This window comes from Ochotona princeps, chromosome 14 (assembly GCF_030435755.1).
Source record: "Ochotona princeps isolate mOchPri1 chromosome 14, mOchPri1.hap1, whole genome shotgun sequence".
NCBI classification, from domain to species: Eukaryota; Metazoa; Chordata; class Mammalia; order Lagomorpha; family Ochotonidae; genus Ochotona; species Ochotona princeps.
In genome coordinates, this window is record NC_080845.1 from 43,190,403 (window position 1) to 43,217,555 (window position 27,153).

Genomic DNA, 27,153 nt, shown 5'->3' on the forward strand with positions numbered 1-27,153 from the left:
AAAAATGACTCATAGGTTTTTGAAAGATGTTTATTAAATATTATTTAAAAGGTAGATTTACAGAAAGGAGAGACACATAGAGAGGGTTCTTCCATCCACTGGTTCATTCCTGAAATGGCTACAATGGCAAGAGCTGGGCCTGTTCAAATCCAGGATCCTGAAGCCTCCTCTGGGTATCCCACATAGGTATAAGAGCCCAGGGATTTGGGTCATCCTCTGCAGTTTTCCCAGGTACATTAGCAGGGAGTTGGATTGGAAGCAGAGCAGACGAACTGTTGCCCACATGAGCTGCCTATGCCTGCAGGCAGATGTTTAACTCACTATACCAAGTGCAACCCTGACTCATAGTTTTAGATGAGATAAACGTATGTAAGTTTAAGAAAAGGAGGGAGAAAAAACTTTAAGACCCATAATTATATGAAATATTCTTTGGCTTACTCTCAATTGCTGACACAAAGACACAAAATGCAGATTAGACCTCATCAAAATTCAGAACTTTTATAATGAGAAAAGCCATGATTAGAGAATGAAAGGACAAATTACAGATGGAGATAAAATATATGCACACCACAAAGGAATGAAGCTATGCAAGGAATTTCCAAAACCCAACATTAGAAAGAAGGCAATACAATTAATTAGCAAATGAGTCAAAGACATCCACAAACATCACAGTGAAGAGGATGTACTAGCAACCTGTAGGCTTTTGGCAGGATGTTCACCATCCTAAACTATGAGAGAAATGTAGATGAACACCACAGTGAGAAGTCACCACACTTATTAGGATCATGAAAAAATAATGCTAATACTAAATACTGCAAAGAGTGCAGTAAAACTTGATCATTGCAAATTTGCTGGTTGGAACGGCAATAAAAATAGTACAGAAACTCTGGAAAAATCATTTGGACACTTTGAAACTAAAAATGGTCTCATTTAATGCAGCAACTGTACTCTTTTTTTATATATTTTTTTAATTCATTGATTACATTGTATTATGTGATACAGTTTCGTTGGAACTGGGAATCACCCCGCCCTCCCCCCATGTGGAATATTCCACCTTGTTGCATATAGCAACTGTACTCTTGATCTTATATCTCAAAAAAACTAAAATATGTTTAGGCAGAAACACATACACAACTGTTAACAGCAGCTTCATCAACAATAGCCCCAAACTGGAAACTATCCAGTGGCCTCCTATGGGTTGATGACTAAACAAACTAGCATGCAGCCATACCATGTAATACTACTAAACAATAAAAAATAGCAAACTGTTTATGTACATAAAATGAATAAATATTAAGAAAAAGAAGTATACTAAGTGAAAAGCACAAACCTCAGAAATAGTAATACTATATAACACATTAAGTCTATTACGTAACACTCATCAACTCAATTATAGAAGTATGTTACAGATTAGTGGTTACAGGGATTATGGATAAGGGAAGGAGATGGGTGTAGACATGAAATGGTAACACCAGAGTTTTATGGTGATGATTCAGTTTAATAGCATGATAGAAGTGGTTACATGAAGCTACATTCAGGGCTACATTGCATAGAATTATACACATGCCACACAAACACGAAGAGTCCAGATGATTAGTAAAATCTGCATTACTTCCATAGATTGTACCAATGTCAAGTCAAATGCCTCATTTCAATATTGTACTATTACCACTGTGTTACCATTGTAGGAGACTGAACAAACAGTGCATAGGACTTCCTTGTACATTTTTTGACAACTACCTTTGACTCAATAATTATTTCAAAATGTGAAGTCTTCCTTAGTATTTCCTAATTATACCTACCACCTAGGATATTGAGTCAACATGTGTCACATTATCTCAATTGTAGCTAGAGCACAGGACAGGTCAGCAGGATTTTCTATATAGACTGCTATGGTCACTATAGAATTGAAAATATATGTCTGTGGAAGAGAGATTTAAACTAGAATACTAATTCCACGAGAGCAAGTTTCTGAGATGTTTAGTTCACTGTTGTATTCTCATACTTCGAACAATACCACACATATCAGTTATTCATTAAATATATGAAGAATGCACCAGCATACTAGTGTGTCAGACTTATTCTCTGCCTGTGGTGCCAACATCCTATTTAGGTTCCAGTTTGAGTCCCGGCTGCTCAACTTCCAATTCAGCTCCCTGCTAATAACCTGGGAAAGCAGCAGAGGGTAATCCAAGGCCTTGGGCCCTTATACCCATGTAAGAGACCTTGAAGAAGCTCCTGTTTCCAGGATTTGGATCAGCCTAAATTCTGGCAATCATGATTGTTTGAGGTGGAAAATTTCTACTTGTCTCTCCCCTCCTGCTCGCTCTCTCTCTCTCTCTCTCTCTCTCTGCATAACTCTTAGAAGTAAAACAAATAACTCTTTCTAAAAATATATGAAGAATGAATGATATTGAAGATGTCATTTTTAAAAAGGGATATTTGGCGAATGTAGCAATAGAGAATGTAGTGGTATCAACCAGGGTAGAATACAGATAGACTAGAATGACAATTTGCCTGGGCTGCTTATGTGAAAGTCAGTAGTAGAGGCAGGGGAAGTGAACTCTCAAGTTGTTAAAGACAAGTTTGAACCTTAATTTGACGGCATGTCCTAAATCGCATCAGTCTTAGGATACTTGGCAATGTAACTGTCTTCATGTCATGCCCCATTGGTGGGCTTTCTAATTCTCACCATGCATTCTACCTTTCAAGGGTGGCCAGATGGGTCATGGTCAACATCTAGTATCACCATTCCTTAACGACATTTCTTTCCTTCTCTACATGGTGACCCTACTCCATTCAATCCTTCCACCTGCCAAGAGACAATCAGCACTGCCCTTGCTCCTGCTATTTATATTGCACATCCAGTTGCGCCTCTAAAAGGAAGACTTGTTCCCACATGTAAAAGGAACTGTGCAATAGTGACTAGGCACAGGGTCCCAGGGGTTAAGCTAGGTAATTTTTATGTAAGTACTTCCACTGATCATGACCTAGTCTCCAATGTGCCTCAATGTTGTTGTTGTTTTAATGCCAGTGCCTCAACATTTTTTATATCTCATGATGACTTTCCTGCTTTCAGCAGCCTCTCTCCCTTGTCCTGTCACTTGGAACTAGTGATAAAAAGAAGTCAATTCTTGCTGCATTTCTGTGAGATACTAACACACTGGTAGGCAAAATATGAAATATAAAGATGAAAGATATATTGGACAGTCTTACTTAAGCTCAGAATTCTAACAAGGAAAGCAAAATAGAAAATATGAAAAGTCAGGAATATTGCAAAATGCTAATTCTAACTAAAATAATGTTCAAAGAATGGGAGTTTGAAAGTTTACATTTTCATAAGCATGCAAAAAATACTGACCCAGTGGGAATGCACTTCCCAGATTCCTGGAGCAGAAGGGTTCAAGAAGCAGAGCATCAGCTGCCAAGAAGAAAATGACGTAGTTCCATGTTGGACTAAAAGAAGCCATTTGCCTCTAGCCTCACTGGATGAGCATATGGACTCATTAAAAAATAATAAGATCTGAGTTTACTTATTTTTATCATGCATTCAGTGAGCTTCTAGCACCATTATGCTGCTAACTGTGGAATATTATAGAAGACAATTGCCATTGTTCCATCAGAAGGGTTACTCCAAATGGAAAAGAAAGAAATGGGACAAATATACAGGTGAACTGTGGAGGAAATGAAAGAATACACAGCCTGATTGTGATCTGGATGTAGCCAAGTAGTCTTCCAAATTAGTGTGGCTGGGATCCACTGTCATAGATCATCTCTGTGACAGGAATGATTTTAGTTTCTTCTTGGTCTCTTGGGAAGAGAAAAACAGAGAGTGAAAAGTGGAACTGTTTTTCTCCATACTTTTCATTCTTTTTAAATTTATAGTGAGGTCTCTTAATATTTACTCACTTTCTAATTTGAAAGAGTTACAGAACAAGAGTGAGAGCAAGAGAGAAAGGAGGAAGAGAAAAAGACAGAGATACAGAAAGATCATCTGTGATTCACTCCCCTCGATTCCCCTGAAACAGCCGGTGGTCAACTAGAAGCCAGGATCTCCATTCAGGTTTCCCACCTGGATGGCATAGATTTAACTACTTGAACCATCACATAATCAGGAAGACAGATCAGAAGCAGAGGTAGGACTTGATCCAACATGCGCCAGTATAGGATCCAAGTATCCCAAGTGGCTTAACAGGTGGCATAACAGTTATCAGGACATTTTTGATAGAAAATCTTATTTATAAGATAACTATGGGCGTATTATTTTACCCAAGTACACTTCACATTTGAATTTATATTATTAAATATTAAGTTTATATGATGCTCATTAGCTGGGAGTTTCAAAATTGCATTCAGCTAGCCTGATATCCATATTTTTCTGCATGTAGGATAGCAAATTGTCTCAAGTTCCTGTGGGAATCAGGTAGTGAGTGATATGTTGTCAATGAAGTTCCTAGGATCAGAAATTAAAATATGGTTAAGAGTCAGTTTGTTATTTTAATGAGGTTATACTATTTTGTGTGTAGTAGAGCATAGGTATGAAGTTATCAGAATCACTATGCTACTTACGTTTGTATTATGGTACCTAGTTATCCTTAAAGTTTAGAGATTCTTATTTTAAAAGAAGTATTAAGCCTATAATGATTCACTTAGAAAAATGGTAGAGTATGAGTATTTGGCCTAACGGTTGAGAAGCCCAGGTTTCCCATTAGAGCGTGTGGAATCAAGTCCTGGGTTCAGCTTCTTATTCCAGCTTCCTACTAATGCGAACCCTGAGAGGCAGCAAACAATGGCACCAATAGTTGGAGTCTAACCAACCACATGAGAGACCTGGAGCCCCAGCTTTGGAGTGTTCATGCCATGTCCATTGTAGACATTTGGGGAGTCAGCTGCTGTGAACTCTGTGTTTGCATGTGTCTGCACCTTAAATCAAAACAAATTAAATTAAAACCATTAGCTGCACCTAGGAAGGTAGTGGAAATGGCTCAAGTATTTAGGTACCCAACACCCAATTTAATTTAAAATGCTTTTATTTCTTCATAACTTGCTATTCAGAATCTCTCATGCTTTAGACATTGAGGGATTATTTTTCATCATTGCATCTTATTCTTTCCTTGAAATAAAGAGCACTTGTCCTTCAAGTGTCAGAAATAAATTACAGACTGGACACCCCAGTGCTTCTAAATAAACAAAATATAGCCTTGAATCTTAGAGTCTCAATGATAAACAGATCCACCAAAGGGTCCCTATCATACCCAGCCCACCCCCACTGCTGAATTATCAGCTCTTTAATGCTAGAGCAAGTCAACTTGATATATTGAGAAGCTAATTTATGCTGCTACTTGCACTTAAGCCATTGTGAAGGTCAGAAAAAGTACCTCCACAACCTTCAAGAGACAGAAATAATAATGAAAAATCACTGTTGTGGGTGAATCTACATAATGAGGGCAGAAGAGACAAAAAAAACTAGAAAATAACCCCTATCATTTCTCTCCTTGTGGTACTAGCTTTTTGTAAGAGAAAAGCACAAATAAAGCCTGTCATTCTAAATTCGTAACAATCACTAAGCAATTTTCTGGCCTCTATTTGAAATCAGAACTCATAAGTAGTTCTTAATGTATATAAATTATCTTTACTAAGTTTGGAGTTTATGGCCTGCAACGTTTCCCCCTACATAACATTGCATAGGGAATTGTACTTTCTTGTCTCAGGGAGTCTTTCAAGCCCAGTTTTCTGAGTTAAAGTCCCATCTCTGCCTCTTACTCTTCACATACAATTTATCCAAACTCCATCAACCTCAGGGCTGACCTAATATATAAGTGTACCTCAAAAAATTCATGGAAAGTAGAAATTAAAAATAATTTTATTTTGATGCAAGAAGTTTTGAAATCCATGCAAATAAGGAATCTCCCAATTTAATAAAAATGCATACTATAAAAAATTTAAAATTATCTTATCCCAAAATAAACATGCCTTAATTCCATAATTTTATGGCCTTTTTGAAATCCTTCATACTTGAAACACCTAGCACATATTCTTTCAATCAATATTATCCTTTATTACTGGAATCAACTGCATCACTTCAACTTTAAAAAAGGAAGTTTTTATACGATTTATGTTATTTTTATTGAAAATGCAGATATACAGAGAGAAGGAGATACAGGGAGACAAAGATCTTCCATCTACTGATTCACTCCTAAAGTGACACAGCGGCAGAGCTGAGCTGATCTGAAGCCAGGAACAAGAAGTCAGGAGCGTCTTCTGGGTCTCCCAAGCAGATGCAGGGTCCGAAGGTCTTGGGCCATCCTCTACTGCTCTCCAAGGCCAAAAGCAGTGAGCTGGATGGGAAGTGAATCAGCCAAAACATCAACCAGCACCCATATGGATCCTAGCAAATGCAAGGCAAGGATTTAGCCACTAGGCTACCACACTGGACACTAACACATCCTTTTATATACGTTTTTCTTTTTTTTTTTCTTTTTTCTTTTAGTAAATGTCGCATTCATTTATTCACTCATTATACATTTATTTTTATTGTTTTTTGTTTTTATTTATTTATTTTTAAGTAATTTATTTATTTTTACAATCTTGACATAATTAGGGTAAAAAGGTTCAAGCACTACAGGAAGATGGGCAAAACAATTAGTTCTGTATTGTTCCCTTAATATATCTGATGTAAAAGGGGATTTTGAGGGTCTCCCACCCACCCCAGGTCCCTGATGTGGGGAATGCTCCGAGTGTCTTGCTCAAGTGGTTTTGATAGTTCAACAGTTATGAATCGCTGCCACTCTCACCACTCCAAGCACGATGAGGTCGTTGGAGAATCCACTGATTGACATAGTCCATCATAGAGTCTCCGTTTGCCCAGTATTTTTATTGCCAACATATAGCTGAGGTGGTTGATTGACTTGTTCTGTCTTCTGTCTTTTCTTGGTTAGGGTTCTGAGTCCGGAAGCTCTATTGGGGAGACCCCCAAAGAAACTTTGTCTGAGGTGTTCCCAGATCAGATTCTCGTATGTACTAGCAAGTACAGGGCCAGGACAGTCCATTGCCCCGATCAGCTGGTGGTTGCAATTGCTGGGTTGGTTCTGTTTTCAGCCCCGACTTCCCAAAGGGAGCAGCCCCCGGAGCCCAGGCAGGCCTAGGGATAGCTCACCATGTGCACGCGGTGGCTCGACACACATACTCTTGTCCTGGCTTGTCTCATGCACATATACCTCTGGGTTGCATTTTAAGTAAACACAATTAGGGACCCTGGGAGGTAAAGAAAGCGAATCCTATCCTTAAGGAATTTAAAACTTCCAGTCTTAGGTAAATTGCCTGGAGAGTTGGGTGCAGGCTACACACAATGCAGATTACAAATTCTGTGGCAGGCATGTTAAGACATCCTTTTAAAGGAATATGCTTATACTCCAGTGGGATGCACCAAATAATTATTTGGAGTGCAAGGAAAATATATTAGGACCTTTATTTTTTATCTTTCAAAAAAAAGAGAAATTAGTTCATGTTTACATAGTGATCAACAGCAGCATATAAATTAGAAAATTAGAAATAGCTAACTATTCACTTTATGTGTTACTTAATATGTAATGATGGTTTATGATCAATAAAAGGTGTAAAAACTGATGATACACAATCGAGAGGAGTTAACCCGTTCATCACAGTTCCAGGCTGAATCCTAAAGATACCTTTGCCTGTTTCCCTGAGTATTCCCAAATCGTATTTCCTGACAGTCTTGAAGTGGATCAAAGCAGATGTTCCCTGTCATCTGCTGTAAGCATCTGCCCTCTCCTGGGGCATATGTTTGTCCAAACTGTAAGGGGATCTTATTTCCCTGTTTATCCAAATCATGACCTTCAACAGATACCCATGATCCCAGGTGCAAACACTGAGCATGTTCACAAATCACCTCTGACCAGCGTCCCTTCTTGGATGCCGGGAGCACCTGGCCCATAATGTCATCCAGGTAGAGAGAACGATGCAGCAGACTGAGCTCTTGGCTACACCTGTGATCATTCTGACCCAGATGGTCTCTTCTTTCACTCACAAGTCTTCTTACCAAGACCAAGAAACAGTGTTGGCTAGAGACACCTTCACCCACCATGAGAGTTTCAGAAGTGGGAGAAAGGCACCCATGTGGCCCAGGCCTGGATTCTACTTCCTTTGAATTTTCTGTCTTCCAGAGAATCTCCTGAGCATGCCAGGCCCACTAGGGTACATGAGATATGAATGTTGACCCAGCCTCCCCAGCTCTGGGCCCCTCAGTTGGTACTGATTGTTGGAAAACAGACACAGTTAGATGCCAGATCCAGGAACTACACACTGCCCTGTCATCTCCTCCTCCCCTAGCTATCAACCTGGGGCTTGTTTGAGTTATCAGCCTCTGGGTTTCTACACAAATCCCCTCACATTCTTGTCAGGAGAGTCATACCATCTCCCACAGAAGCTATCATGTTCCTAAATTCAGTTCCTAACTCTGAACTTACTTTTCTCTTATAACCTATGGTTATTCTCCCTTGTGACTCTAACATTAACCATCTTTATAATACAGCTAACACACAGGATTTAGTATATGCTACAAGCTGGTCTGAGCACATAAAGATTAAGTAACTTGCTCAAAGTCACACAGCCAAGTTAAAGAAAACAGAAAAATGAACTTGAGCTTTCTACACCTAAGTTCCATATGCATAAATCACTGTGTGGTATCATTTCTCATATTATATTTGCCTCTTCCCTTGCCCAGTTATTTAAAAGGGCAAAACATTGTTCTGAATTATCCCTACATAATTTCCCTTCAGCTACTCTCATTTGAGGGGATATCTATTTTTCTCAACTATTCTACTATTCCAAGTTTTTCGTGATCATAGGATTTATTTAAATTATCAGAATACCTAAGCATCATCAGGATGTACTTTATGAAGTTGTTTTAAATAACCAGCAAAAATTGCCTTGCATACTATAAACTGACTTAACAGCTCTTTCCTTGTATTTTAAAAAAAGCTCAGCGCATAATAAGAAGGTCAATATTAATCCTTAAAATCATGCCATTCTTCTTGGAAGAGGTTGTCTTCTGCCACATTTGATAGATTGAAATAAAACTGTCAAATGTTCAGTGGTCCAGAAAATGGATTCATAACACCAAGGCCAACCCAAAGCCCATTGACTGTACACATTAGGACCATTTCTTCATCACCTTTGCTAGTTACTTCCAGTATAATTAAAGCTCCTTTTCAAAAAAAAATTGAATTTCTAACAAAATCAGCAGCACAGTGCCAGGATTCTAAACCTGCTTCAGGATGCAATTAGAGCAAGCCAAAGTCAGGACACATTAGGAATTATCAATAGACGTATGTGAGCCCCTGAAAATAAGCAATTACCACCATATGTCACATTCCTCATCTGTTTTGCATTGGGGCTACAGAAAAAGGAAATGAAGGAGCATGTTAATGGCCTCAGCTGCCATTTGCGTTTATACCTAAATTTACTTGTTGTAAGCTGATGTATATTCATGTCTGCAAATCACACCAGAAAGAAAACGAATGATGTCAACGTCTGCTCACATTAAACAGTAGGAAATTCTGTAAGGGGTTTCAGACTTTGTACTCAGTTTTTTCTTTATGAAATCTAAGTACAATGCATTTTTTCCTTCCACTTATTGTGCTTATGATCCTGCTTACTTGTCAGAGAAAAGGGAAGTTATTGAGGTGGATGCTTTTTCTACACAGATCAAAATACAAGTTTAGGGGTTTTTAATTCCTTCATCAAATTATTTAAATATATTTTAAAATTCAAAGTTGCAGCTGGTGATATTTTTGTTCATCGGAAGCCCACCCTCTTCCTTCTTCAGTTTCATACTGTTCTTTCATGTTCTATGACATAAGTGCCATATCAGTGCTGGCTCATAATTATTTGTCTCCCATTTAGTGACAAGGTGTAAATTTGCTGACTCAAGAGGCATACTCTGAAGTTACTCTCAATGTATGTGCAAAGGCTGGGCTTGTTGCACCGGAAAAAGTCCCTGAAGGATTATTTTGTAGAGTGTGGAGTCATTTGCTGAGCTGTCTGATACAAATAGGGAAAATATGAAAGGACCTGCCAGGGAAAAACAGCAGCGTGCAGGTCCCTTCTGAGCAAAAGAGGAAATCAAAGGACAGTTTCAGGTCCATTCCAGTTTCGAAGCATGTTCTTGAGAATGAGGCATCTGAGGTATTTTCTTATTTGTGTTTTTATAGAAATTGCAGAGCTAGAGCTCCACGAAAGAGGGCGAAGGCAAATTCAGTGATGTCCTCAGGCTGTGCTTGGAAATTACCACCAACACAGAACTCTTTCTGTGCTTGTCTGAGGCAAACAAGTTCTTCAAGGGTCTGTGAAAATGTTTGGAACCAGAGGGGAGAAATAAATATCGTGGTAGTGACTCCAAAATCCAAAAACATATCTCCCATAAAAAGATCAAGATTATAAAATGTTTACTTTACTATCCAGATCTTTAATATCAACCTGATCAAGTATACGAATACTTTTTTAAAAACTGAATTTTTAAAAAGCAAATTATGGATTTTATTTTATCACATTTCAAGATTTTGAGCATGCTAAACATAAATGAGGTGTACATAGTTGGTATTTAAATTTCTAAGGTATAAGAATTGTAAATTATAAGAATCTCGTTCAGTTTTTACCCCAAAAAAGTATATTTTCTGTGATATGTGGAAGCATCTTAACATTTTTTGCATGACATATGAGACAGGACCTAAAAAGGAGAGTCTAGAATCTGCCTTTTTTAACATATCGGTTACTCAATTCCATAATGTTGTTAATTGTTGTTGATGTTATTTTGGGGTTTTTAATTGGTCAGGATGATATTCTGCCAGCTCTGCCTTCAGACCAGAGATGGTCTCCCCAAGAAACCATTGAATTTATCTGGACAATAAGATGCTGGACTCTATGCTTGGTATATGCCTGCAATGAAAGAATCTTGACTGGATTTGAACTATAATACTGCAACAAGTTGGAGGAATCCACCATGGCGGGGGGCGGGTTTGGGGAGAGTTGGGGGAATCCAGAGCCTATGAAACTGTCACAATATGAAATGTAATTAATTTTTTAAAAAAAGAGCTCTGCCATTGTACCATCGTCTCCAGGTGTGTGACTATTCCTAAAGTTGCAAGTCAGCTAGGAATCTAATGGAGAATGCCAAAAGGCAAGATAGGAGAAAGATGAAGGTGCCTTGCTGCTGAATGCATCTGTATGTGAAGCAGTGTGACAAAGGCAGTGTTCTGTACACAAGGGAATTTTAACGGTACCTGCACATCTTTGGAAGGATCGCAGAGGGATATCCCGCCTATGTAACAGAAAGAGTTCATTCTGAGTTGAGGAAACAAAGCCATCCAGTTACATTTTGATGGAATTCCAACTACCTCCTTCTCTGAGTTGTATTTTCTCCCAGCAGATGACCAGACCCTTACACATGCATGTGTTCCAATCAACCTTGCCCAACTGGGGAGAGGTTTCCATTTTCAGAATGCAAAATTTAAAGTGGTACGGGCAGGAGAAAAAGTGGATTGTCTTAACGCCATGTATAATGATTCTGGTCTTTAATTCAGTAACCTGTTTTAGGTTTTATTTGATTCACAAATACATAGGGTAATGAATGCTGACTCCCTCCAAAGCATATGGGAAATAATACTTCCTTGTAATACTACCACCACCATCACCACTAATAACACTAATTACATATGCCTAAATACTATTGTCTTCTCTTATTACAGAATAAAATACATAAAATTTTACAAATTTTTTTCACTTAACAATGAATCTTGGATATTTTCCATGTCAGGAAATGTTCATTTGTCTTATTCACTTTAATTATCTCATGATATCAACTGTATAGCTAGATCATAATTGATTTCATTTCCTTCTATTCCTGGGCATTTCAGCAGGCCATTCAACTTTGACCTTTCATGAAAATGAATCAATGGCTTCAATAAGCCATTGAATGCTGGTTAGAAATATGTACTCTGAGCATTCTGCTTTAGTATAACTCATCCTTACAGGCAGCAAAAATGAAATCTTTAGATTTATGCATGATAGTAAATGGAAATCTTAACTGTAATTTGTCAGTTATTTATTTCCTTGTCTTCTGTGTTTTTTTGCCTTTTCTTCTTATGCAGTCATCTACAGCCAGGGACAAGGATGAACCAACTCTACCGGTAGGAAGCAATGGCCCTGTCTGCACCTGTTCATGTGTGGAGTCAGGGTTGGGAGGAAGAGGGGCATGTGTGCTCGATAAATCATCCTCTCCCTTGGAATATTTAAGTGATTTAATCCACTAATGTGTTTGTATACTTTATCCTATGATTAGTGACAATGAACACTGACATGTGCTGAAAAATTATTTCTGGCTCTAGATTTCTAACGTTCGAATTCTGTTTTTCATTTGGTGAATTGTGATAGTCCTTAAAAGGGTGAAATATTTCTAAGTTATATTCCAAGGGATTTTAGCTGATATTTGAGGATAGTATTGGATCTAATACTTGATATCTGTTTTCTTTGTGTATTCGCATGCATATATTTTTATAAGAAATTTCTTTTGGCCCCATCAAAAGAAATTCTGCATGAGACCAATATTGTTAATATAAATATAATGCTCAAAAAAGTGCTATAAGTTCTTCTGTAGGTATAATTTTATTCTAATAAATATATCCACAACAGTGTTTTCCAGTTTCTCAGAATAAGGACCACAGTAACAGTGGTTAACACATTTTTCAGTTCCTGTCCAATTAACACAACACATTTCATATTGCACAGCATGGCAAAGAAATGACCTTAAGAGTTTTGCATTCAGCCAACAAATAGTGATTGCATTTCAACTTTAAACAAATCTCCTAACCTTGCCTCTAAAATATTTTGAACCATAAACATTTGAACCCTCTATTAATTAATACAATGCATTTTCAAATGTAGCAGACCTCTAAAGCTGAGCTGATGATACAAATTACCTCATCCTCCCTTCTGTAATGCTCACAGCAAAGATATAACATTAATTGAGAATCTGTAGGCTATGCCAATTGCTGTACCGGGCTAAGAATACAAACACAGTCTTTCTTGGAGGAGCTCATGATCTTCTATACCATCAAAGCATGAGTTAATCCCCTCTTGATCGTTTCCAAACCCTGATAAATGGGGAATACTATTTTTAATATATACTAGAATAAATCACTAATTATAATAAAATTATACTAAGAAATTCTGGTTCATCTGTGTCTCCCACAGTGACTTTGTACACATATTTCAAGTACACTATAGTTTTTATGTTTAGCACCAAATGTGTGGACCATGATTATTAAATGTTTTACAGAATAAGAGACCTATGGGAAACTAATTGGAAACCTGTCCAGGATTTCTTTTTAGTGTTAGATTCAAGTCTTATGTGTATCCTGAAGCTCTAAAAATGAGTAGGTCTAGGGTGTAACATTTTCTAAAAGTATCTTACTGTGTCATCTCATGTGCTTTTCTTAGGAAATCCCCTTGCATATCTAAAATATTTTGGAAAATTCTATGATATAAGATTGGAAGACTTAACAAAAAAAATTATATTATTTATATCTACCTTAAAATTTCTTCTAATCATTTTCTTCTTCCTGTATCTGGGGGAAGAGGAATGATAGAAGGAGAAGCCGCACGAAAAAGGAACTTTTGAAATAATGGTCTCACCAACTTTCCCCTAATCCTCGACCCTTCCCACCTTAATCAACTATGTAAACATCATCAAAAATAAAATTTATCTATATAGACAGAAATACTCCATTAAAGGAGGAAATGCTTCATGAAAAAAAATTCTAATCAAGCTTTTGGACCGAAAGTGCAATAAAAAAATAATTTTCCTGTATTACAATAACTTCCTCTCCCTTAAGCCTGTCTATCTATTAAGTTTGGTTGCTTCTGAACATCTTCTGCTGAAATAATCAGCACAGAATTAATGAGGGGGAGAAATCAGTTTCTGTTCAGATTTTTTTTTAAAACTGTCATAATACAGAGGGTTTGGGTTTTATTTTAAGATTGCTTTTAAAAATAAAAGAAAGTGTGCTGGTAACCTCATCTCTAGGAGCTCATTGTTCTTCTCTCACCTACAAAACATCACAGCTAGCAGGAGTTGTACAAAAGAGCTCACCCCTCCACGTACACATGCGTGTGTGTGCGCGCACACACACACACACACACACACAAATCAGGACGGTTCATGATAGGAGCTTCATCTCTTCCAATGTCTGCTGACATAGACCACACTACTTTCTGAATTAGAACCGCAGTTCCCATGGTAGAGCTAAGACACTCCAAAAGAAGTACAAGATGAGCCTTTGGGGAACAAGGAGAAGACATTAGTACCTCTATCACTTATTTTGTATGTCACTTTATTATATCATTTTGTATAACACTTAAATTGTATAAACAATTTCTTGTTTTTTCAAAATGTTCTTACATGCTCAATTTTTAGTATGTCTATTTACACAGACATGGACATAGATAGGTATAGAAATAAGTATGAGAATACTGCAAAAAGTTTGTGCCTATGAAATTAAAAGATTAAGTATGATACAAAACATGTTCAAGTCATAGATAAATTTTTAAAGATTTATTTCATCTTCATTTGAAAGGCAGAGTTGTAGAAAGAAGGAGAGAAGGAGAGAGAAAGAGATCTTTCATCTGCTGATTCGCTCTCCAAATGGCCCACAGCTCTCACAGCTGGGCCCATCTGAAACCAGGCACTTAGTGTTTGTTCTGGCTCTCTCACATGGGTGCTGGGGCCCAAGGACTTGAGCTATCTTCTGCTGCTTTCCCAAATCACAAGCAGGGAGTTGGATCCAAAATTGCGCTTCTGGGACTCGAACCAGCACCAATGTGGGATGTCGGCACCAGAGGCATAAGCTAAGCCTGCTATACCATGGTGCCAGCCCTACACTTTTTAAAATTTGAAGCTTCTATGACCTTTTGAAAGATTCCACCAAGTACCTGGATTTCAAAATTTTTATTAAAAAAATCTAAACTCTATATTCCCAACAAATGTTTTGAAATCCTTTCATAAAAAGACACTGAAAATTTTGTCCAAAAGAATCTACAATCCAAAGGTTTTAGGGATCATATAGCAGACCTGGGGTCTATTTTATCCTCAATATTTCTGTCCGTGTGACTTGGACACCATATTTAGCTTCTCTGAGATTAAATGTTCTTGTTAACCTAAAGGGGGTAACGGCAGTGTCTGTTTTGTGGGGTTCATGTTGAGATAAATAAATGGATGTGAAGCATAAATCATGTTGCCTGGCACTTTCTAGTGTCTGCAACAATGGAAACAATTCATTTAGTAGAAAAGGATGTGAGAAAGTCAAGCCCCCAGGGAAGGTTGCAAAGTATTTTAACATCTTCAATTCAATAATGTGTGGTCTTGTGACAAAAACAAATGACCACCAGACAAGGTAAGAATCTTATCTACAACACACTTGCTTTTTTCTTCTGAGAACTAACAGCCTCTTTGGTTTCTCTGCTCAGGCTAAGCCACGACTGCAGCGAGGTGGAAGTTCTGCCTCCCTCCACAACAGCCTCATGAGGAATAGCATCTTTCAGCTGATGATACACACACTTGACCCACTCGCCGAAGGTAAACACACTGGGCTTTGGTTTGGGAGTTTTGGGGAAACAGACAATGTTAAGACACTTTTCACCATAATATATTTGTGTTGTTACCACACAAGCCTGCTAACATCCTCTTGTTTAGCATCTGCCAGAGGAAGCCTTGATCCTTGAACGTGCTTTATCTACAACAGCTCAGTTCATAATTGGTGGTTTGTATACCAGGAATAGAAATGTGAGGTCCGTGTGCTGATTCTGTCTTTTTATGTCTCTGGAATAAATGCAGTTGTTGTTATAAGGAAGAGAGAATAAAAAGGTTTCCCTCCCTTTCAGCTACAGTAATAAGCCTCTTTACCATCCTTTCTAAGTTTCAAAACAAAGTCGTATGTGAAGATAAATTATACAACTTAAAATGGGAGAGCGCGAAAAGAATTCCGTGACTTGAGAAGGTGGTGAGTAGTTTGGATAATGATGCTCACAGTAGTACAATAAAATTGTATTGAGTCTTGGGTAATGGGGAGGGAGGTAATGTACACCCCAGCAGCCAAATAGCCCACTCTAAGAGAACTGTTGAGCACTCTTTACTGGAGACCCAGAGAACTGGGTCACCTCACACAGGGTGAGCCCATGAACCATCCTAGAGCATCTATCACTGTGTTCCTGTTTCACACATAATATTCATTGTGTACATCTCCTAAAGAGTTAATTTTTCTGGTAAATAGACATCTGCTATGTCAAATAAATGTCAGAGTTTTGCCTATAGCAATGAACTCAGATATGACCAAATCTGTTCCCTCTCTACTCTTGGGCCTGATTGTCCAAGGAATCATAAGAGTACAGCCTGGGAAATAGGAATATGCCACTGATTGAACACACAGAATCTGATTGTCAATCATACAGGAAAATGAGAGCTCTCGCTTAATATCAGCATTTCTAAGACATTTCAAGATACCAGCAATCAAGATATTCAGACAATGTAGAGATAACAATGGCTCCACAGCTCTGATCTTCCCTCCCTGGATAAACACTTCCACCCTGAATGAGAGAGCAGGATAACAGGGTCAAACCTTAGAGCCAAGCAAGGAGCATTTAAATTATGACATGTCTGTCTCCCTTATGTCCCAGAGAGTTGTCTCTTGGATATTTTCTAAGGATCTTTGCTTTATAGATCCTGGGCTACATTTACAAAAGGTGATCTTTAGCCAGGGCCATCCTAAATATCATTACTCCATTTACCCAGAGGTCCATTTGATTAGAGGATTAGACTATCACCAGGCATACCTTTCCCCTGGAATTCACCTCCAGAAAAGGAGTGAAAGGATCACCAATCAGTTACTTTATTTCCTTCCTTGCCACTAAACAGTTGTGTGACCTTGGGCAAGTTAAAATCTCTGCAATACTGGATTTTGTCATCTGTGATAATACTTACCTTTGTTTGGAAGTTTACAGTTGACAAAGCATTTTAACACCCATAAATTAGTCTTACACTAACACTTCATAGCTAATAAGATTCTCCTCTGACAAAATATTGTACCACCAATGTAGATCTCAAATTTATCTACTGCTTTCCTTCTGCCAGTACTTTATTTCAAGTTATTTTTGTTGCTTGCCTAGATTTCCACAGTAGCTTCCTAGCTGTCCTTTCATTTCTCCATTGCCTCTATCTATACAGTAGGCCAAGAATTCTCACAAACAGCAAATCAGGTCACATCACTCCTATTAAAATTTTCGGTGGTTTCTAAGTCTCTTCAGAAAACCATTACTATGGTCTACATGATCTTTCTCCTGCTCCAAAAATTTGGCTTACCTTGTTTTAGGCCCTCAGGCCTATATGTTCTCAGAAATTTCTTTTCCACCCCAGAATCTTTGCGTTACTGTTTCATCTACAAAAACACTTCCTCTTCCCTTTACCCTATTCTGTATTTATCTGCTTGATTCCTGGCCATTTTATCACTCTGTCCAAATGTTTATCCTGACAATCCAGTATAAACAAGGTCCCAAATCCTCTTCTCTCAATTTATCCTTTATTTTTTCTTAACTGTTCACATCATATTTGTGTATTTTATTACCTGTCTCCACCAGAACATAGGCTTCTTAACAGCATTAACTCTGTTTTATCACTTGTCCCTAAAGCTTACTAGAGTATTTAGCAAATATCTTCCTGCTAAGGCTGAAAAAGATTAATCAATTTGACCAGAGTTATAATATTAACATAACCTTCACAATTTCAAAACCCTCTAAAGTGACACAAGTTCAAGTTTAAAGGTGGAATCCTTTTGTTTGTTTTTATCCACCATCTTCTCTACCTTATTACCCTAGAGGATCATGAGAGAAGGAAAATTTTATCTGTTCCAGTTCCAGCAAGTGCTGCATATGTTTATTTTCGGCAAGGCAGTTCCATGTAGCAATGGAAAAGATTCTAGACCCCAACTTTCAAGGTCCAAATTCCAGTTCTGCATGTATCAGTTCTGTGACCTTCAACAAGTCACTTAACCTCTTTATTTCTGTTTCCTCATGTTTAAAATCAAGAGGGTATTTAACAATGTCTGTCTCATATTGTCATGACAATAATTAAAGGAATAAATACACATAAAGCATTTAACACACTGCCTAGCAAATCAATAGTGTTACATGTAAATCTTGAATTATTCTGTTTTATTATTTTGAAAAATAAAACATGCAATTTTTATAAATTCAAAATATTCATAGGGTTATGGTCAAAAATGTCTTTCTCATTCAGCAACTGACAGTTTTCTCCAGTTTCCCACTTATTCCCATAAAGAAGTAATTCTTATTGATTTCTTGGGATTCCTTCAAGGGATGTTTAATGTTCAATAGCTGTGTGTGTGTGTGTACATGTGTTTACATGGTCTTACCCATAGGCCTCTAACATCTAACTTTCTGCACATTTGGTTTGAAAGAATTCAGGTTTTTTTGTAAGATACACTTTTGTTTTCCTTTTTGAAGGGGAGATTGTATTTTATTTCTGTGTGATTACAACAAGTGAACCTGGCTGTCATGGAGTTGGGTCACCAGTGATTTTCCAAAACACCCAGCCCTTGTGGAATGGTGCTGCAATTAAATTGTTTGTTCCCACTGTAGCAAGATGTGCCTTCTAAATCCGGGCACCTGCTTTCAAGGTGAAACCTCTCCCTGAAAGACATGGAAGGCTCCTGTGGTATGAATCTAAGAGATGCTGAGCAGCATAATCAGTTCTGGACTTGAGTGATTAGAAAATATGGAAAGCACTTCAATGCTTTAAAATTGCTGCATAACACACAGCCAAGAAAACAGATTGCTCTGGTATTTTTCCCCCAAAAAATTCACAATCATTTTCCATTCCAAGAACAGCCCAAAAAATAAAATTAAATTAACCCATGGTTCTCAGAAATAGTCCTCTCACTTTTGGTTTGCATCTAATCACTTTAATTCACATGCCCTCACGCCAAATTGCCACCTTTTAACAATGCAGAGTATGCAGTTACATCACCAAGTTGATGGCACAAACATTGCAGTAGTTTCGCTTTTGCCCTAAAGAACATTGTTGATGTATCTGGCCCTAGTCTTGCTGAATAGTACATTTGCACCATTGATATACGGTCAATGTTCATTGAAGGAAATTTTCAGCTTCACCCAAAAGCATCACTTAGAGCAGATGGTCTGTGGAACTACACTTCCTTTTGCCTAATCTTGGCCACTCAAGTGCTTTTGTCTTCCAAAATTTAGTAAGAGAGCCCTTGTCCAAATTCCTCATTAGTGTTTGGCTTAGCCTCTGAGCCTGAATCTGAGGATACAGCACTGCCTATGCTTCAGTTATTTATTGATACACAACAAAGCACCCCAAGCTTTAGTGGCTCCATCACCACATTTTTGTTAGATATGATTTGATGGATCTGGAACGGGACAGGGACCAGTTGGATTATTCCTCTGTCCCATGTGGTACCAAGGAAAGTCATTTGGTGTTATTCAGCTGGTGAAAGGAGTAGGGGAGAAGATCTTAAACGGCCTCATCACATGCCTGGCACCTTTGAATGCACAGTTAGAAGGCCATGCTCCACCAGATTGCTCCAACTCTGTATGTTGTCACAGGTCTTTCTCCTGTGGTCAAATCCTCTATCTGCTGGCCAAGACTGCCAAGGGCAAACCTCCCAGGAGGCCCAGTAAGAAACTATAAGACATCAAGACCTATCCTGGGAAGACCCCGGTGTTACTTCTACATGCTATCTGTCAAGCAGTCACTAAGACCAACCCAGACCCAAGGTGGGGATAATGAGACTCTGCTTTTCCAGGGGAAGTATGACAAAGATCTAAGCTACCTTTAATCTAACCCTGGCATTTCAGGGACAAAGATCCCTGAGTGCTTCATCTGTTTATTGTTCATTGGCATGTTCTGGGCAGAGTACACTGTTGCAATGCACAAAACCCAGTGAGCCTAATTAAGTAGATGTTCAGTTTAAACAAAGCTGAGCAGGGCCCTTCCAAGAAAAGAAAGAATCTGTCTAAGATCTGATCAATGGTTGGAATAAAAAAATTTTGTATCATTTATAAATTATGATTTTTATAAAAATAGTACCTTATATTCATTTAAACATTTTCTATAAACAAGTTATTATATTTCCACAAGTGTACACCAACCTAAAACAAGAGCATTAGATGTAGCACTTTCAGAATGAGAAGCAGCTTCTGCCCATTTGTCTGATAATGATATCCAAGTTAATATCTACATGATGTCTACTGTCAGGCCAGGCGCTATGGTAAGGATGCCACATAAACTATCACACATCATCTTTATGTGAGCTATGCCTCATTATTCAGAGGATGGCATTAACATATAAAGAGTTCATGTCTGGTCTCACTGAGATACACAGGATATGAAATGAGCCTCCTTTCCATTTGACTCAAAATTCATAGTTCTCCTACTATATGTGCTACTCTATCTCCTTGTGTACCAACCTGGCATCCCATGTTCTACCATAAACACCAACATGTATTGCAAGAGTTCAGACCTATGCCTGGACACATTCAGTTCATTATGTGCGGATTTCCCATGCATAAGCCTTCGCAGTCAGGCCTCCTTCTCTACCAGGTTCCTCCATCACAGCCCTGACTCCTTGAGTTGTAGCCATCCTGGACAGTGCCAGGTATTCAGTTTTGCTGAAGCTTTTAATTTTTTTTTTCTTCTCTTTGGCCTAAAAATCTTACTGATTTATCTGTTCAGAGGACATTTCCTTCACAGGAAAAGGAATCCCATTGACAGTTCTTCAAAACTGGTTAATGTTTAGGTAATGATAATAAAAAGAATGATTGGGGAAGACAGAGTGATATTACAATTTGACCATACTGTATACCTGATCAGCATGGGGTTCAACAGTCTTGTGGATTCAAACACTACCTCAGCCTCTTGCTGTGAGAAGCTGAGCAAGCTACTTAACTTTGTCCACTGGCAGAATAAGATAATGATATTATGACCAGCATAAATATAAGATTACTATTATCCAACCATTGGGGTCTTAGTTTCTTAAACTATAAAACAAGGTAATGATAATTTTATTATCAGAAATGTATGTGAATATTCAATGCAATAACACCAAAAAAGCATATAAGGAGAACTTGGGGACTATTATCAATTTTATTTATTTATTTATTTATTTACTTATGAGACAGAAAGATCAGCAGAAAGATTTCCCAACTTCTGATATACTTCCCAAAGGTTGAGAGCAACAAAGATGAACCAGGTCAAAGTTGGGAGCCCAATCAGCATCCCCACATGTGTGTCAGGGACCCAAACCCTTGAGCCACCCACTACCTCCAAGTGTGTATATTAGCTGGAAACTAAAATCATAAACAGAACTGGAGCTTGAACCCAGGCATTCCATTATGCACTATAGGCATCTCTCTTTTTTGTTTTTATTTAACATATTTTATTGTTATACCTCAAATACCAAAAATGATAGAAGCAACATACAAAGTAAAATTATAAAGCAGCTTAACACATAAATAAAGATAGAAAGATTCTTGACAAAATATTGTTAAGTCTTGCCTGGCAAAACTTAAAATGATAATACATCAAGACAATATATTTTATATCCCTTAAATGGAAGGTTAGTTCATCTTCTAATACCTATCTAATCAACAAAAATATTATCATAACAAATTGGCAAATAAAAACTATGACCATCATCATCAAAGAAAGGGCATTTCATACAATTTGAACTATAGGCATCTCTATTGGCAGCCGAATTGCTAGGCCGAATGCCAGCCTCAACATTTATATTTCAGTTATTATTGTACTCAGTGTCATGAAATACAATCCAACTGTTTCAACTAATGGTTAATTTTTAGAATTACATTCTTATGTACCAAAAAAGTCCAATAGCAGCAGCAAAAGTTTCTAACATTAAGGCTGCACTTTTTAATTTCTCCATCCACAACACGTGTCCCTCATCTTCATCCTTTTCCAAGCCCCCTCACATCTGTTTTCTACACAGAAAGAAGTGGGGTGGAGGACAAAGCAGAGTTATCTTTTTAAAATAATTATAATAATTATAATAATAATAATATAATAATATAGAGGGCTGTGCAAATCTTCCAAAGGAACTCATATCAGGCTCTCTATCTTCCTAATATCAGGGTATTCTTGGTAAATAAGGAGCAGTAACAGGAAATTAGCAAATAATATCTATAACATTATTATTCTTACATCTGCTGGATCATTGCTGCTATTATTAGGCAGATATGAAGTGACTCCTTTGCCAAGAGGAATTTTCTGTAATGCTCTTAATGAGCGAGAAAATGCAGTGCTAGGGATAAAGAATAAAAATGACATCTTCCCTCTCCCCCATCCTTCAGTCTCTGCTGGTCTTGTACTCCTTTCTCTGTAGTTTAAGCAAGTAAGACTGGCACAATGTTTGGTCTTGAACTATTTCCACAAGCTCGTGCAATGTAGGTTTGCAACTCCAGAAAGGAAAAGGAAGCTCAGACAAGGAAAGGGGCACCACAACCTTTCTGGTGACCAATCCCGGTCACCACAAGGCAAATGACAATTAAAATATAAATTGCCACTTTGACCAAAGAAGTAGTAAAATATTTTTTAAAAAAAGAGGTAATCTACTATGTCATAGTATTTTTATTGAACAAAATATCTTTATTATTAATGGTAGAATTTTCAACTTATTGAACACTTGTCTGTGATCTCCGATAGACATCGTGTCTAATTCAGAGATGAATATCAAGGCCCAGAGAAGTCTGGTGGCCGACCCAGGTGGATGTCATTTCTACACACATGCTGAGCTATCCCAAAGTCATTCTCCTAGAAGCTTATCCATCTAGGAGACAGGAATTGTTTCCTACTGGTGATACAGAAGTGTGAACACTGAGTCATTAGAAATGAATGCTAGCACAGTATGGGATAACAGTGTGGATTACCTGTGGAATCTATCCCAGGATTTACAATCCCAGCTCCATCCTTGACCAGCTGTGTAACTTTGAATGATTTATGTACCCTCTCTGTGTCTCATAATTCCCTGAGAGGGTTGTTTTAAGAATCTATGAGCCAAAAATTTTAAAAAGAAGTTTATGAGCTACTGTATGAGAAGCATTAAGACCAAGCCTGACAGAGAATAAAGACTGGTGAAAAGGTAACTGTTGTTATTAAGACAGGATGTGTCACATAATGCAATGTAATTAATACAAAAATAAATTTAAAAAGATAGGATGGGAAATAACCTCAAGATAGAAGCTTTTTCACTCCACATGGTATTGATACGTGAAAATAGCTTTTTAGATTATTATATTGGGACACTTATCAAGTACTGTGCTGTACATACAAACATTATCTCACTCCAATCTCTAAAAAAGCTGGTGAGAGAAGATCTGTTGTCCCCATTTTACAGATAAGGAAATAGCAGCCCCAAAGGGAATTTCTAACTTGCTGCAGGTCATAGTTCTAAGATGATGGTGATAGGTATCTAACCCAGATTGCTTTAGCCAGCCCCATAACTTGGCCTACTCTGTCTATGCCTCTCATGTGTGGTTCTTTGCCAACACCTTGCTTCTCAAATAAAACAAATATGGGCGAGATACTTTCCCACAACCATACGGTGTAACTCTGGCAGATCCCAGTGAAGGTCAGTTCACCTTCTTCCTTTCATGATGTCTTCTCAAGTCCCACTAAGGCCCCTTCTGACTCACCTGTTTGCCCCAACCTGTTCTTCTTTTAGACTACAGACAATTCCTTTCTCCCCTCTTTCCTCTCTGCTAGTCTCTCTCCTGCTGCTCATGTGCCATTCCCTTGCTTCTACTTCTCTGGATGCCTAGAAGTTTCCTCTCACAAACTGGACACACACACCTACCTCAAGGATTCCGTGCATGGTCCCTCTTACTCCAGAGAGCCACATGGTTCCAGATCTCCTTTATTTCAATCAACCTTCAGATGTCACCACATCAGAAAGACTTTATTCAGTCAACCTTGGAAGAACATCAGAATCAAAATGACGAGAATGAATCAGCACACTCAGTCTGCCCTGCTCTACTTTCCCGTAACATTTCCCACCCTGTGATCTCCGATAGACATCATGTCTGCTTCAGAGATGAATATTAAGGTCCAGAGAAATCTGGTGGCCGACCCAGGTGGATGTCATTTCTACACACATGCTGAGCTGTCCCAAAGTCATTCTCCTAGAAGTTTATCCATCTGCTGAGTAGTCATTTTCTGCCTGTCTCAATGCTTTTATCCCCAACAGGGAAGGACCTGGGGTAGGCTCTGCTCTATCCCTTGTGCCTGCAGCATTTCATGATATATGCTCATACTTACTGAGTGAATTGAGTGGGTCCTTACCTTTCTAATATTTCTGCCAGAGGACTGTATGTCTTTAGCCATGTGGTATTCTTAATCTGTGTCCTGACAAAGAACTCCTTATTTGTGACCGAAAATATCCCAAATAATTGGTTATCTTGCAGTGGTGAATGGCAGTCACATCTAGTCTGGTCACCACTGTATCATCAGCTTCCTGCACAGTGCTGACATTAAATAGGTACTTGATCTATATTTGTTGGATGAATAAATAAATCTCCCTTGAGTGAAGGAGTCACTGCTGCAATGGGAAATGTTTGCTGTCTGCCTCTCTTCCTTATTAATGATTTTCTTGTTCCTTTATTTCTCTTTTGCTTCCAAACATTTTCTTTTTCTTTCATTTCCTTTCCTTCTGTGTATTGTTGGCTTTCATCTATTGCATTCCCTAGATGTAATTTCACATATTCAAAGAATTATCATCATGAGAGGAGTCTGCTTATTGTTTTAACTAATTGTTTGTTGTACAAATTCAAACACTTACAAACAGCATCTAGCACATAATTTGGTGTTAAAATCAGTTTGAGAAAGAAACAGAAGCAGCTATTCCTCATTTAACCTCTATAAACCTGGATACTCTCTCTTGAGAAGAATCAAATTTTAGCTTATTTTTTTATTCTTTTTATTTTTCATCTTGTAATTTTTTTCACATCTATCGGTATTTATTAAGTGCATTATACACCTTAAGAAACACAGAAGTAAGAGTACTAAGACTACTATTTTGCCTGCTGGGCCTATTATTAAACTAACAAATAATTTACCTACACTGCTGAGGCAGGTTAGGGCAACAGTGTGTCCCCCTGCCTGATGCGCAATTCTCTTGAGTTGGTTTTTCATGACAAAACCTGCAGACTGCTGGAATGAGGTGTCTGAAAATGACACCATACTCATAATATAGCATCTACCCTATTTGCCGTAAGAAAGACAGGCACATTTTTCCCATCATAAGCTTACTTCGCACCATCAGAGCTGGTCTCCGTGGTGGTTATTTTCCAGAGAACTCATTTATGTTATCTTTGCTCAGATTGGCTGAGAGAATCTCCTGGACAGCTCTCCTGTCTCTCTGCAAGACAGTTAGCTCCCTAGTTTCCTTCTGTGACAGTAATTGCAACAACCTGATGCCCTCTCTACCCATGTCTTGTCAGCTTGGCTCAGGCAACAGAAAGCTAACGTCTGCCTTTGCTGACCTGAATTCCAAAACATCTTGATTGTAAAAGCCTCACAAATGAGCAGCAACTCTCTCTCTCTCTCTCTCTCTCTCAACGTCTTCCCTACACCTGAAATTGTGGGCTTTAAAACTGTTTTCTATAGCAGAGGTCTTTATTCAAAGGAGTTCCCACAAAGAGAAGAGTAAATAAATTTTCAAATCATGAGAATTGCTAAGAATTCATTCATGTCAGGTCCTTGTCAATGTACCTAGAGCAAGCTGCTTCTCGTAAATCAGCAATAACATTTTAAAGAAACAAAGACCCATTCACAAATGCAGCAAAACTGCAAAATACCAAGGACTTATCCAAAAGAAATATTAAGAGCTTTATGGAAATAATATAATAATGGTTATAATCATTTCTAAAGAACATTTTTAAATCAAAATAAATATCAATATATTATGAAGAGATCCATTCTCCCACATTAAATTAAGTTCTAACTGAAATCTGAAAGAGATGTGTCACGGTACTTCGAGCTTGATTTGCACATTTACGTAGATTAAACAAGAAGAATGAAGACCCTTCTGACAAATAAGAGTCAAAAAAGAAGCATCAGCTTTTAGATGTTCTGGATACAGTAGTAGGAGTGAGAAAAGACTGGATCGAAGGACTTTGGGGGCCCCTTGAGGGGATCCCTGCAATAGGATGTGAGAACCACTGCTGCATGGAATCCTTTAATTGCTCTTATGAATAACTCTGAGGGATATAATAGGGACTTCCAGAGAATAAGAATCACCTGTTTAAAGAAACAAGGCCCTTCTTGCTAATGTTACAAAAGCACACATGCAACATCACATCCTAAGCTCCCTGGTGTGAGTACAGCCTAAGTACACAGGTGGCATACCATGGGCACCCAGTGCTGGGTAAGTTCAATTTACCAGATCTTGAGGAAATCCATATCCTTGTGTGAATCCCGTACAAGAGGTGTCAGGGAAATTATCTTTTTAAAAAATTGAGTTTTGAGAGAAGGTTCTCAAGGGAGGTGAGGAACCTGGACAAGCAGAAGAATTGACTGTCTCAAGAGAACCCAAAATTAGCTACTGTTGGTGAGCTGAAATGCGGACTCCTTTGAGGTGCGCAGGCATGTAGCAAAAGCAGCTAGGGATATACAAGAAGATGAAGGAAAGCAAGAACGTGGGATTCTTTTTTTCTTTCTTCCTTTTAAAAATTTTATTTAGAATGTCTACTAGAGTTAGCATAATTTGACAGATCATTAGAAAAAGTTTGGGGGCTTTTTCTCTCTACATTTTTAACAGGATAAGAATAATAGGTAAGAAACACAGTACATTACAAAAGAGTTGTCTATGACTACATATACATTTATTATGCATCTTAAGGAAAAAGCATTAGACAGATGACAGACTTTTATTAATGATACAAAACTGGTCAGTGGTAGTGCTTGAATTTTTAAAGGGCTATTAAACAAAATTTAAACTTAGATCCATCTTTATCATGCTAAAAGAAAAAAAATAACCG

At 38.0% G+C, this 27,153-nt stretch overlaps 1 protein-coding gene across 2 annotated transcripts in view; it reads left to right on the forward strand.

The window, feature by feature from the left end:
- The window catches only part of SLC24A2 (solute carrier family 24 member 2), a 219,582-nt gene that overhangs the window by 112,305 nt on the left and 80,124 nt on the right, over positions 1 to 27,153 (forward strand). For both annotated transcript variants that reach the window (XM_058672557.1, XM_058672558.1), the window contains exons 2-3: positions 12,168 to 12,206; positions 15,541 to 15,649. In XM_058672557.1, the coding sequence (XP_058528540.1) occupies positions 12,168 to 12,206; positions 15,541 to 15,649 (148 nt within the window). The remainder of the gene's footprint in view (positions 1 to 12,167; positions 12,207 to 15,540; positions 15,650 to 27,153) is intronic.